The sequence below is a fragment of the Panthera leo genome, chromosome C1 (genome assembly GCF_018350215.1).
Source record: "Panthera leo isolate Ple1 chromosome C1, P.leo_Ple1_pat1.1, whole genome shotgun sequence".
NCBI lineage: Eukaryota > Metazoa > Chordata > Mammalia > Carnivora > Felidae > Panthera > Panthera leo.
The window spans coordinates 50,462,739-50,477,802 of NC_056686.1; the positions used below are offsets into that span (position 1 = coordinate 50,462,739).

At 40.8% G+C, this 15,064-nt stretch overlaps 1 protein-coding gene across 1 annotated transcript in view; it reads left to right on the forward strand.

The window, feature by feature from the left end:
• Positions 1-15,064, forward strand: part of PATJ (PATJ crumbs cell polarity complex component) — a 363,753-nt gene that overhangs the window by 269,261 nt on the left and 79,428 nt on the right. The window contains exon 32 of the mRNA XM_042951928.1: positions 1,252-1,329. Coding sequence (XP_042807862.1) covers positions 1,252-1,329 — 78 coding nt within the window. The remainder of the gene's footprint in view (positions 1-1,251; positions 1,330-15,064) is intronic.

A 15,064-nucleotide genomic window follows, 5' to 3' on the forward strand; every position in this document is an offset into this window, starting at 1 on the left:
ATGTCAGTATAGATACTCCATTTATCATCCTTATTCTCCCCTATGTACCCTCAACCTCTGGTTCATTAACTATAACATTTAATATGTTACAATTCAATTGAGGAGATACTGGATGTGTTTTGCAATTTTAATGGGGCTTATTCTTACAGGATGTCTCATTTATATTAAATCAATATTTTTAGAATTCTGCAGAAAATAATCATCAAGTAAACAAGTGCTCCATTCATTGGTTCAACCAGGATTTGTCCAGTGTTTTCCAGGTACCAGGCACAGTGATAGGTATTTGAGTTTCAGAAATAAACACAGTCTTCAGAAATAAATACAGTCTCTTATCTCAGGTAATTTAATCTTGTTCAGAAGATAAACAAGCATCTGGACAGTTTGGGCTGGAGGGAATAGATTAGCTAACTGGCTGAAACAATAAGTAAATATATTGGCACTCCTGTGAAGGCTGCTAAGAGTAAGGCTGTACTTCAGGTCAGGTGACGCAGTGGCTCACTTCTGCCATTGGAGTCCACTCTTTCCCTCTCTACCTTTGCTTTGTCACAGTGTCGGCTTCATTTCAAGGCTGGCTTCCTTGTGGTTGTGAGATGGTTGCCCATGGCAATTTGAGCTTCATGCTTTCTTGTTAATTTGGGAGGTATAGAGACTTCTTCTGTTTCTTTTATTATTTATTTAAAATGTTTTAATGTTTTATTTTTGAGAGAGAGAGCGTGCGAGCAGGGGAGAGGCAGAGAGAGAGACACAGAACTTGAAGCAGGCTCCAGGCTCCACGCTATAGCACAGAGCCCAACCTGCGGCCTGAACCCACAAACTGTGAGATCATGACCTGAGCCAAAGTCGTATGCTTAACCCCACTGAGCCACCCAGACTTCCCTCTTATGTTTCTTTTAAGACCAAGGAAGAACTTTTCCAGAAGTCTCTGTGTCTCATTGAGCAGAATTGGATCACATACCTATTCCTGACAAAGTCATTGGCTAAAGGAGTGGGATTTAACAATAAGACCATCAGGCCCAACCTTGGAACAAAAAATAGAGATCAGCTTTTTCTAAGGCATATCTGTAAGCAGCAGGAACAGATCCCTGGGGGAGTGGGGATGGCATTCTAGAGGAAAGGAAGAAAATAGAAATGGCCTCTAGAGAGGAAACAGTATCTACAATAATAAAACAACCAACTGTGATTGAGTATATAGTTCTGGGCAGTGTGAGTGAAGATTAACATCTTTATTATTTTGTTCTTACTGTCCTATAGGATCAGAGTGGTACTGAACCTATTAGCAGTGAGGAAGATGGCATGAAACAATTGCCTGAAAATGAAAGCTCCAAACTGGTGAGAATCATTTATATTTTGTGCCACTGTGAAAAGGATCAACTTGTGTTGTACTTGTTTCTCTAGGACTCTTGATCTCTGAGGTAGTGGAAGCTTTTCCGTATGGAGTGACCCATCCATTCCAAAGAATAACATATTCTGTTTTCTTCCCACTTGAATTATGCTGTCTGGGACTAAAGAAGCAACTTCTCTTTTAATCCTGTTTAATATTGGGTTTCTTTCAGGCTAGAGCTATATTCAGTTAGTCCTAAAGGCACAGAAAAAGATGTTAAGTGTATTCCATTGAGTCATAGTAAATCATAGGTAAACTCACCCAGGGGGTGGAGAATAGAAGAAAGTCAGTTTTATTTTTAAGTTTGTTTATTATTATTATTATTATTATTATTTATTTATTTATTTATTTAAAAAATTTTTTTTAGTAATCTCTATATCCAGCATAGGGCTTGAACTCACGACCCCGATATCAAGATTCGTGTGCTCTTCTGACTGAGCCAGTCAGGCACCCTGAAGAGAGTCAGTTTTAGAGAACCCTCCCTCCTTACATATTTTAATGCTTGGTATTTTATTTCATATTTATTGAATTTTTACTGGGTCCCAGGTTCTATACTGTATGCTACATTCATTTCCTCAGTCTTATGGTGCAGGTGGCTATAGCTTTCTTTTACCCACAAGCAGACTGAGGGCTAATGATGTTCACTAACTTGCAAGAGCCCACTCACTAGAATACGGTAGACCTGGAGATTTGCCCCCATTTGGTCTGACTCCCATGCTTTTGTTCATAATCCATCTTTTTGTTTTGTAGCCTTGTACTTGCAAGGTTAGACTACAAGTTCTAGAAAGAAATGTGGGCTTTTTTCTCTCTGTTTCAAAATGTCTTACAAATCTCAAAGAATTATCACTTAGGAGGGTCACCCTGATTTTATGGCAGCACAGAGTTGTTCATTTTACTTCAGGGAGTTTGAGAAATCGTTTATCTTCTTTCAACTTTTAGAAAATATATATTGGGACTGTCTTAGATTCTGTGTCCTAGAAAAGAAACTGATTCAGGCTGAAGGGAAAGGACATTTCAGCAAAAGTGGAAATGACAGTGGGCTACTCCTGGGCCAGTTGTAAATGGGACCCAAGGACCCTGGCATCAAGAACACTAGGACTAATGGATTATGACCATTGTTCTTGAGCAAGATGTTTCAAGGTTACACTGTTTCCTTTATGAAAGATAAACAGCATATTTGTACAGAAGGGGAATGAGTAACATCAACAAATTTTGAACTCAGAGTTCCTTCATTTAAAAATACTATTGGGGCACCTGGGTGGCCCAGTCAGTTAAGCTTCCAACTCTTGGTTTTGGCTCAGGTTATGATCTCAAGGTTTGTGAGTTCGAGCCCTGCATTGGGCTCCATGCTGAGAGTGCGGAGCCTGTTTGGGATTCTGTCTCTCTCTCCGTCCCTCCACCTCCTGTGCATGTGTGCATGTGTGAGCACGCTCTCTCTCTCTCTCAAAATAAGTAAATAAACTTTTAAAAAAATACAAATAAAAATACTGTTACCTTGGTTTTGGGGGGCACTGTATCTCCACAGATAGGTTAAGGAAAAGTATTGTAAAGCAACAGGGTTTTGTTAGTAGAGGCCACCAACTTCATCCACAGAGGAAATGGTAAAAATGATGAAAACACTTTCTTATCTGCTTGCTAGAAAAGTCTGGTAGTCCAATGAGGTTCACTTGTAGGCTATAGGCAAAAGCCATCCATTATCCACTCGCTGTTCCCAAGAAAGCAATGCCAGTGATGGGGCTCTAAGTGTCAAGACAATTGAAGGGACCCCCCCCCCTCGGGCAGAGGACTTAAAGGGCTAAGGGTAATTTTTAAATATTTTTTTATACTGCATTTCACCAAGATGGAACTCTTCCCCATACCCACTGACTGCTATCTCTTTCTTTTTCCCTCCCCTCTCCTCCACACCTCCCTCCTCTCTTTTTAGTATTTTATAATTCTGTTTCCAGTAGAATCTATGCATTGTCTAGTTCAGAGAGGAAAGATAGCCTAGATTTAAACAACTTTTATAGCATAAGTATAGATGGCGTACCATAAAACATTAGTTAATAAGAATGTGGTCTTGGACATGTTACTTGACCTCACCAAGCCCCAGTTTTTTCACCTGAAGGAGAGTAGTAATCAGGATATTATGAGGAAACACAAGGGCTATAAGGAATAAATCATGTAATAGAGTATAAGGCAAATAGTTGGTGTTTAGCAAGTTCATTCCTTAAGTCAACAAATATTTGTTGAATGCCACTATGTTCCAGGCACTAGAAATACAACAGTGAATAAAATGTACAAAAATGCTTGTTTTCTTGTGGACTCTTTTCGGAATGAGTAGGGGGAGGAGAATAAATAAGAAATTAGCAAAATATTAGATTTGGTCATAAGAAATAGCTGTTTCTGTAGGTAAGAATTTCATGTGGTGCAACTTAGTCTTATTATAAAGTATTAATAACTATTAATCATCACTAGTCATCATGACAATTTCTATTATAAGATTGATACAAGCTCCTCTGGGTTGCTACACCATCCTAGGATTATTGCCCAGTGCATCTGGTCAGAGGACAGCATATCATCTGTATGGGTCTTAACTCTTCTCACCCCTGTTTATGTCAAGACAGTGGGAAACAGTAAGCCCTAACCCTCCAAAAGTTGCTTGCTTCCTAAGGCAGCACATATGTCCCATCAGACACTATGCTGACCCCTGCAGGAGTGATCAGGAGAAACACACAAGCCTTGCTCTTCAGCAGTTGACCCTCTAGAATCAGTGAGGATAAAAGAATTTGCATCTAGAAAACCACACATGCAAAAGTAGATTAAATAACAAGAAAACGCTATGTTGCACGTGTTCAAAAATGGAAGGAAAACCATCTCATTCAGGGATTAGGGAAGGTTTCTTAGAATGTGACCTTTAAGGTAAACCTCTGAAGACGAGAATGCAGTTGAAAGGTGAGGTTGGCGTAAATAGAAAGTTTAGCAGCTAAATCAGTGTGGATTATGGAATAGTGAGTAAGGGTTGGGTTTTTGTAGAGCAACAGTGGCCGATACAATTTGAACAGTAGAATCACAGAACTGAAGGAACTGTATGCTCCTTCCTATGTATGTATGTGAATTATAGATGAATTTATTCATCCTTATGTGCTCAGTGTTCAATCAGTGTCTCAGTAGCTGCCTATATTCATGTAGAAACAAGGTGCTACCTATGAGAAACTGTACTTCAGAGAGCTATTAAATTATTTCTTTAAGATTCCCTGTTTTCAGAGCTAAGACCAAGCCATGGGTCAACACATTCCAGTACTGTTTCCACTGTTCAGTTATGGTTGGCTTTGGTCCATATCTCAGTGGTCCCCAGACTTACAGCCAAGGAGTTTATAATAACTTCAGTAGGTATTGGCTTTCTCTAAAATATTTTTAAAGGGAGAATAACTTGTTTTTAGACAACTGATCAGATGATGGTTTGTGAAACAGATTCCACTTGTGAGAGACTGGAGGCAGGAAAGTGTCTGGAATCTATTTCAGAAGTCTAGGTGAGAGCCTGTTAAGACTGTTTTTTAAGCCCTTTGAAAGGAACTTTTCAAAAGCTATCTGCATAGAGCTTTGTGATTTGCAAATCAAAGTGTCATCTATTATCTCATTTGCTTAATTTTTTAATATCTAAATTTTTTTCTAAAATGATATTTAGTTCGTGGTCTTATTAAATTTTATCTCCAAAATAAGCCTATGTAAAAAAAAAAAAAAAAAAAAAAAAAGTAGGGCAGGAATTATTTACCCCAGACTTACAGATGAGACTGTAATCTGCTTAGTGAAAGATCACAGAACTGAAAATTGGAAGAGCTAGGGCTCATCCTGAAGGTTCCTTGACCCCCTGGCATTGGACATAGAGGGTCATGAATCCCTAAAGTGATTATTTTAATCTTTTGGATATCAACCTATGTTTTTTATCATGTTGAGAATATCTGTGTTAATACATTATACTCTTTTGAGGCCATATAACTAAATTATCAAGAGTACAAACACTGGAACTAGGCTACTGGGATTCAAGTCTTGATTCTACCATTTATGAGCAATATAACCTTAGGCACTTAACCTTTCTGTGCCTCAGTTTCTGCATCTATAAAATGGGAGAAAGAAACCACAGTTGTGAGAATTGAGGAGGTACCAGCTATAAGGTGCTATGCAGAACCATGCCAGAGTATGCTGGGATCTCTGTGCAGCGGTGACTTGTTGACAATGATGATGCTGTTATTTATTTTTAATTTTTTTAGTGTTTATTTTTTTTAAATATGAAATTTATTGTCAGATTGGTTTCCATACAACACCCAGTGCTCATCCCAACAGGTACCCTCCTCAATATCCCTCACCCACCCTCCCCTCCCTGCCACCCCCCCATCAACCCTCAGTTTGTTCTCAGTTTTTAAGAGTCTCTTATGTTTTGGCTCCCTCCCAATGTTTAGTTATTTTTTGAGAGCGAGACAGAGTGTGAGTAAGAGAGGGGCAGAAAAAGAGGGAGACACAGAATCCAAAGCAGGCTCCAGGCTCTGAGCTGTCAGCACAGAGCCCATCACGGCGCTCGAACTCACAAGCCGTAAGATCGTGACCTGAGACGAAGTTGGATGCTCAACCAACTGAGCCACCCAGGCGTGCCCCCTTGCTGTTATTCTGATTAAAACATTTTGGGGCACCCAGGTAGGTCAGTCGGTTGAACGTCCAACTTCCACTCAGGTGACGATCTTGCAGTTCGTGAGTTCGAGCCCCGCGCCCGGCTCTGTGCTGACAGCTCAGAGCCTGGAGCCTGCTTTGGATTCTGCTTTGGATTCTGTGTCTCCCTGTCTCTCTGCCCCTCCCCCGTTCATGCTGTTGTCTCACTGTCTCTCAAAAGTAAACATTTAAAAAATTAAAATAAAATAAAATAAAATAAAATAAAATAAAATAAAATAAAATAAAATAAAATAAAACATTTAGGGCTAGCCACATAAGGAATAACTGTTGTAAGTTGAAGCATCAAGGTGTAACTTAGAAAACTGAATTTTTCAACCTGAAAAATGCAAATTGTAATCATAACAGTATTTATTGAAAGCCTATGTGCTAGGCATTATTCTAAGCTCAATTACATTAACAGTCCTATGAGGTTAGTGCTAGTATTTTCCCCATATAAGAGATGAGGAAACTGAGGCACGGAAACATTAAATAATCACCCAGTGAAGCCTGGATCCAGGTCCATGCACTGTGAGGCTGGAAGCTAGTCTGTAAACCACTGTGCACTACCACCTTTGAGAGAGATACAGACGTAGAACAATACTGAAGTCAAGGGACAGCAAGAAAGTTACATTGGGATCTGAACTTTGTAATTTTGTCTAAATCTTAAACTTCAACGTTGAGAGTATGAAAGGCCTTGGTTGCCAGAACTGGTGAGACGGAAACCAAACTGGAGCCAGACCGTGTTAATGAGGTGATCTCTTCGCCGAAAGCAATGGGAGGCCATGCAGGGCTTTAGAAGGTGACTCTGAACTGTAGCTGTGATGTGGTGACTAGGTTGGACAGGGACCAGAATCGATGCTGACTGGCTCCCTGGAGGTTCATTATAACAGTGGCCATCCATGAGAGGCGGCGACAACTATGTATTCTCATACTCTTGTCTATGCAAAGACCTTAATACACAGCAAGGCAGTATGTGTGTTTACCAAGTTCCACAGGAAGTTGCCAGTAAAAGAATTTACCTTTCTTGCCCTCAGTATGCAAACCTCCTGCTGTATGTGTTTTTTAAGACTTTCCTCTGAAGGCAGGTTTAGAGCTATTTAAATGGCAATTGTTGCACCATCTGGGTCTTGAGAACAAGCATCCTCCCAGGACTTGGCCAGCAGCCCACGATAAACCTGCTAGGAAATGCCCCCAACAGATGTGCTCCGCGTTCTTTCCCAATTTATGAAACTGCTTAGCAACAATACAGTCTATGTGTCTCTGTGTCAAATGATCCTTGTCGTCACAGATCTGATACAGCAGCCTTGATATCATCTTAGATTTTTCAAAATTTTTCAAAATGTTTAGATTTTTCCAACTGTCTGCAATGGTTTTTACTGTTGTCTTTCATTGTGAAATATTTCTGATCCTCTGGGCAAGAATAGAAAAATGAGAGCATTTCAGTCAGCTCAAGGTGGCATTCTACCTCTGGCTTCTTTGTGGAGATTTTGGAATTTATGGGGTAGCAAGATGCCTGGGGAAACATGAGTTTTTTCTGAATTACTATCACTAACCTAAATGAGCTGTGACATGGAAATTCACACTGTAACAGGCAGTGCATTTTACCATTTGAGTCCACACCAGCTGCAATAGCAACATTTTAGGAACACTGTTTACTCTCTACTAGATATGCTTGATCCATATAAAGTTTTCAAACCTACCTATTGAAAAATCAGTGTTGAGTGTTACGGATACTATCCAAATGGCCTGATAGTACTTGCTTTTTCAGATGAAAAAAGCTATCAGATATAAATTGTGGACTCTGAAGTCTGAACAGACTTAGATTTTGCCTCTGCTATTCACTAGGAAAAGTGACTTGTCCTATCTGCAGTCTTCATCCAAAAATGGAGGAGGATGTCCACCTCTCTGTTGTGAGGACTGAAACACTCAACACAGTGCTTGGCATGCAGGAAGGGCTCCGTAATGTAGCTGTTGTTAACGCCAGATACTGCCTATATAAAATCTACCTGTGCTAGGACTCTCTTTATTCAGTGCATATTTCCGGAGAACCTGTGATGTGTCGAGCTCTGGAAATGTAAAGATAAATAAGACCTCTTTCGGAGCATCTGGGTGGCTCAGTTGGTTACAACTGACTCAGTTTCAGCTCAGGTCATGACATCATGGTTTGTGAGTTTGAGCCCCAAGTCGGACTCTGTGCTGACTGCTTAGAGCCGGCTTCTTGGGATCTCTCTCTCTCTGCACCTCCCCTGCTTGCTCACTCTCTCTCTCTCTCTCTCTAAATAAATAAATAAATAAATAAATAAATAAATAAACAAACAAGCAAGCAAGCAAGCAAGCATTTTAAAAAAGAAACACAGGGTGCCCTGTTCCTTTAATAAATAAATACATAAGACCTCTTTTATTCACTTAATAATTCACATGATGTACACCACATTAGGTCTGACAATTCAGATAATGTACACCACATTAAGTCTGATGCAGAGGTCACAAACTGGCTCTCAGAGTTGGATCCAGATCTCATTTCGCCTCTATGATGTGCTCTTAAGACGTTTGAGCTAGGGTTGCCTGGGTGGCTCAGTCGGTTAAACTTCCAGCTTTGGCTCAGGTCATGAACTCATGGTTCACGAGTTTGAGCACTGAGCTGGGTTCTCTGGTGTCAGTGCAGAGCCTGCTTCAGATCCTCTGTCCTCCTCTCTCTCTGCCCCTCCTCCAATCATTCTCTCTCAAAAAAAAAAAAAAAAAAAAAAAAAAAAAAATTTTTTTTTTTTTAAAAGATGTTTGAGCTAATTTTTATAAATCAGATTTTCACATAAAAATCCTGGTTTCTCTTTTCTCTTAAAAACAGACCAGCATTCTAAGCTGCCCCATGAATCAATTATGCAGTTGCAGTTTATTTCTGTCCCTACTTTTTTTTTTTTTAAGTTCATTTATTTATTTTGAGAGAGAGCAAGCAGGGGAGGAGCAAAGAGAGAGAGAAAGGGAGCTAGAATCCCAAGCAGGCTCCATGCTGTCAGCACACAGCCTGATGAGGGGCTCGATCCCAGGGACCTGTGAGATCGTGACCTGAGCCCGAAACCAAGAGTCGGAGGCTTAACCGACTGAGCCACCCAGGCCCCCCTTCTGTCCCTACTTTAACACCATTTCCCCACCCCAGCCTGCTTCCCATATCCCCACACCTGTAAACACCTGAGTCTGCGTCCCTGGTCTAATACTGGAGACAGAGCTGTGGCTGTGCAGGTGGAGTGGTGGGAGGTGAAAGCCAAGAAGTGGACAGGGGTGAATGGTGGAAGGCCTTGTGGACCAAGGGAAGGAAGCCTTTGGAGTGGTTTTAACTGGGGATGATGATGAGAGTAGCCATTTGAAAAGATTCTTCTGAATGCCCTGAAAAGAATCCTTTAGAAAAAGTCAAAACTGAAGACAGGGAGAGAGTTAAAAAGTTGTTAGAATAACAATGATGAAAGTTGATGGAGGAAGAGGAGGGCTAGGACTGACTCTAACATGCATCGGTGCAAGCTGACTGGCTGGGTGCCAGCTGGGTGCTGTTACTGAGGAAAGGAACCAAGGAGAAAGGTTCCCCACATTTGTGGGGAAGGATGAATGAACTGGGCTGGGTATAAGACAGCAAAGTAGAGAGAGCTGCTCAGCCTAAAGGTAGTCACATTCAAAAGTATTCAAATTCAGTGATTTTTAGAACACGCCTGTCAGACACACAACAAACACAAATCATCCATTGCTGATCTGGGTCCTTGGACTCCCACCTTGTAGCCTGTGTCTGACAGGCATGTTTTTAAAAACATTTATATATTTATTTTTGAGATCGAGAGAGAGAGAGAGAGAGAGGGGACAAGCTCAAGCAGGGGAGGGGCAGAGAGAGAGAGAGAGGGAGACGCAGAATCGGAAGCAAGCTCCAAGCTGTGAGCACAGAGCCCCACACGGGGCTCGAACTCACGAACTGCGAGATCATGACACCAACCGAAGTCAGACGCTTAACCGAATGAGCCACCCAGGCGCCCGGAACTACTTTTTAAAAGTCGGATGCGAATCCTGGCTGTGACACTTAGTGGAGTCTCTGTGCCTCAGTTTCTTTATCAATACAATGGGGACGGTAATAGGCTCGATCTCATATAACATAGAAATTAATACACCTCGGATGCCTTTTGATGCACATAGGAAATACTGTGAAAGTGTTAAGCTGCCATATTTTTTCTCAGCAGTTCTGAAAGTACTTTCGAGGTAAGATTCATGTGTCTTGCTCACTGATATGTCCCGTGGCTCACTGTGTCTGGGACATAAAAGGCCTTTAATACAAACTTGCTTAATTTCTGCTCCCTCTGAAATATAAGATAATTAATATGGGTTTTAGATTATAGGACCTTAAAATTATCGTGACAAATAAGACTTGCCCAGAGAAGTGAAAATTTTGCAGACTCAGAGAACCACGTGTGAGCACCTCTATGTTTCTGATAAGTTCTGGAATTAAGACACTAAGCACAGCTAAGAAAGTCTGAGTTCTAGGCTCAGCCAGGGCCTCATTTTCCTTCTCTGGGTTCTTAGCGCTAATAATTATGATTGGAAGATTATTTTCTCAGTGTAGAAAAATCTGATAATAGCTTCCTTCCTGGCAAATTGAATTTCACCTAACAAGTCTTCACAGCAGACCAGTTAAAGGGAATGAAAGCAAGCCAGCAGGTGTCGACGATGGGAATTTGTGTCCCGATGTCCCGACGATGGGAAATCGTATACCTCTCTCTGTGCCGTCTTTGAGTTCCTGAGATTACTTTACCTATTACCATCATGTCTCTACAGTATCTTCTTCATTTATGATACAGAGGGAGAGAGAACGGAGGAAAAACCCCAAAACTTTCCTCTTGTGACTTTTGTGAAGGAAATTGACTTGATTGTAAATCTGTCATCTTTTTTATGACCAGGAAAGGGAAATTTATCATGTAGGCAAATCTCAAGTGATTTTCAGAAATACAAGATATAAAGTACAATGAGCTGTGAAAAATGCCACATATTTGAATGCACTTGAACTCTGCCATTGGCAATTTGCATACTGTCACAAAAGAGAGGCCAGTGCTGACTCAGACATATTCTTCTCTTTGGCTCCTTACAAGGGAATTCCTAGGCTCTTGCTATAGAAGCGGTTTTCATGTTGGATCTGAAACAGAAAATACGATTTTCACAGTGACATCTGCTACCCTATCCAAACTAAAACCCTGCAGTTCTTGATGAACTACAAATTGGGGATAAAATGGATTTAAAGTACATAGTTCAGTTGTTTTAAAAGTGAAGAGGATATACATCTGACAATTCCAGACTGGACTTGAGACCTACAATCATCAAAAACACATTTTATTTATTTATTTTTTATTTTTTATCAAAAACACATTTTAAGCTGTTTTTCCAAACTTGGATACCAGCACTTTAAAAACACTTAGGAATCATTTTTAATAAACCCTAGTAGTCAAAATTGATAAACTGGTGTCAATTATATTTCACTTAAAATGTTTTTTAGGGGCACCTGGGTAGCTCAGTTGGTTAAGTGTCTCACTTGTGCTCAGGTCATGATATCGCAGTTTGTGGGTTCACGCCCGCATCAGGCTTTGTGCTGACAGCTCAGAGCCTGGAGCCTGCTTCAGATTCTGTGTCTCCCTCTCTCTCTCTTTCTGCCCTTCCCCCCACTTGTGTGTGTTCTCTCTCTCTCTGAAAAATAAATATTTAAAAAATTTTTTAAAACCTTTTAATATGTTTTTAAAGGAAAATAAAAAATCGATAAACTGAACATGTATCAGAAATCACACAGCATGTTATTCTCTTACAAGTTAAAATCCTACACTGCACTCATTATCTTCCTCTACAAATCTATTTTTTTTTCATGTTTTTTTCCATGTTATTATTTTAAAAATTAGAGACAATATCAACCTCCTATGTATCCAGGTTCAAAACCACAGTCAGCTTTTACTAATGTCTCTCCTTGTCTGCTTTCATCAAATCGTTTACAAAGTCTGCTTAAGTCTACGGACACAACATGAAGCAAAGTATATTTTTTTCAGACACTGGGATTTCACAGACCAGAAAATTTTCAAAAGAATGTTGAGAATGTAGAATTATTATTATTATTATTATTATTATTATTATTATTATTATTTGGCTAAGTAATGAAAACCAAAGTAATAGTAGTTTGGAGCATATGAGTCTGTCATTTTCTAAGTCAAGAAATGGTCAAGTAACAGGGATTTCAGAGGGCTCAACCTATTGAAGTCTCCCCTCCCCTCCCATCCCCATTACTACCATATATCATTATCATAATGTCACATAAGAAGAGCCGTTTTAACACTGCAAATTTAGGGAGGGCACAGTCTTAAAGGGTAGTCCTTGAACTTGCATAGATTTAGCTTTATAAAGGACCCTCCATATGGTGGTTTTTCATATTTCCCACAAATCAATGGAAACGGTCACAGATCCATGTGGTTCTCACTCCTCAGTATTATCTGAATAGAAGAGAAAGCTTGGACTTTGAAGTTGGATAGTGGTTCATAGCCAGATGTTTCCACCTATAAGTTATATGCTCTACGACAAATTAGACTTCTTTAAAACCTGAGCTTCTTCATAGGTTAATGCCAACTATCTCTTGGAGAGGCAGTGTGGCATGATTAAGCACGTGAGCCAAATACATAAGGCTTTTAATCCTCACTGTGACCTAAGCCTTTGGGCAAGTGAATTCACTTCCAGAATACTCAGGTCGCTTATCTGCACAATGCAGATAACAACAAAGCTTTCATTATGGGGAGGGTAGAGAGAAAGACTGTTCAGTTCCTAACAAAGAGTAAGTGCACAGTAAATGGGGGAGGCTATTATTAACACTACGTGAGGATAAATGAGTTATTTTAAAGGTACCTACTAAGTGACAAGTACAATGAGCAGCCATTAAATAATAGTTTCTGGGGCGGCTGGGTGGCTCAGTCGGTTGAGCATCCAACTTTGTCTCAGGTCATGATCTTATGGTTCATGGGTTCGAGCTCTGCGTCAGGCTCTGTGCTGGCAGCTCAGAGCCTGGAGCCTGCTTCGGATTCTGTGTCTCCCTCTCTCTCTTCCCCGCCTCTGCTCATGCTCTGTCTCTCTCTCAAAAATAAATAAACATTAAAAAAAATTGAAAAAAAAATAACTGTTTCCTGTCTTGCACAATCTAAAATTCAACACACAAGAAGGAACAAGTGATAATAATGGCCGCGAATGCTTTTACAATATTTACTAACAATCCAAAAAGGCATCATTCTAAGTGTATTAATTTCTGTGTTATAGGAGATTGAGCCTATAACTATCCCCATTGTATTGATAAGGAAACTGAGGCATAGATACTCAACTAAGTGTCACAGCCAGGATTCGCATCCGACTTTTAAAAAGTAGTTCCGGGGTGCCTGGGTGGCTCATTCGGTTAAGCGTCTGACTTTGGTTGGTGTCATGATCTCGCAGTTCGTGAGTTCGAGCCCCGTGTGGGGCTCTGTGCTCACAGCTTGGAGCTTGCTTCCGATTCTGCGTCTCCCTCTCTCTCTCTCTCTGCCCCTCCCCTGCTTGTGCGCTCTCTCTCTCTCAAAAATAAATGAACATTATTTAAAAAATAAAAAAGTAGTTCCTAGCAGGGTACCTGGGTGGCTTAGTGGGTTGAACATCTGACTCCTGGTTTCAGCTCAGGTCATGATCTCACAGTTGGTGAATTCGAGCTCTGCACTGGGGCCTGCACTAACAGTGCACGGCCTGCTTGGAACTCTCTCCCTCTCTCTCTGCCCCTCCCCTGCTCACTCTCTCCGTCTCTCAGAATAAATAAATAAACTTGAAAAGTAGTTCTTAGCGTTGAGGCGTACTGCAGAAGAGCAGGTGAAGGGCCATGGAGCTCTTGCTGGTGTGAGTTCAGCTAATCCCGGTGGTCGGAGGAGGGAGGAGGGACTGACTCAGGCAAAAGCTGTCCTTTTCTAGTGTATCCACAGGCTGCAAGGTGGGAGTCCAAGGACCCAGATCAGCAATGGATGATTTGTGTTTGTTGTGTGTCTGACAGGCATGTTCTAAAAATCACTGAATTTGAATACTTTTGAATGTGACTGCCTTTAGGCTGAGCAGCTCTCTCTGGTCTGCTGTCTTGTACCCAGGTCACTTCCTTCATCTCCATTTTAACTACCCTCTGGCTTCAGCCCTTTGAGTTTGTTATCCTGATAGATCTTTTCTGGGCTCCACCTCATTTTAATCAGTAGTCTCTTGATTGCAAGTGATAAAACCTCAGCTTGACCTGTAGACAAAGGGAAATTTACTGATAGGTGACAGATCCTTTTTACATAACTACAGGAAAGGCAGGGTTGACAGCCTCAGGGCTAGTTGGAACCTGAGACCTGGACCTGCCAGAGATACCTACAGTCTGTGACTCTCTTCCACTGCAGACTTGTTGCCTCAGCATAGTGGGAGCATGGCCACCAAAAGCTCCTAAGCCTCACTGCCAGAAAGGGGCTCTTCCCTTGGATCCACTTTAGAAAATTTATAGGATGTTCTTGTGTAGTCCAGATGTCTGCCCTTGGACCAATTACTTTGGCTGGACAGACAGAGCTTGTTGGGCTTGTTTACCAGCTGTGGGACAGGAGTCAACCAGCTTTGGTGACTATAAGCTGGACATCTCATTATTATCTATTATATAGAATATTCGCAGTGTTGCTTTTTATGTCCACCACTTGGAAGTTCCTTCTCTTGATCAGAGTAATTTGCTTGGTGCACAAAGAATTTTCTTTCAGGAGCTTTTAGTACTGCGCTGAGAATTATAACATAATGTACACAGAATGTGTTCTATCAGTTTGCTTCATGAAATGAGATGGTCTTTCCCTGCGCCTTCTCACCCTTCTTATTCAGGGGTCCCCTATGCAAAGTCAATAGCTTAGAATAGCCCAGAACCTCAGCTTTGAAGGCACTAAAAACTCCCTCAGTGCAATAGTTGGGAGATTAGCAAGTTCAAAATTT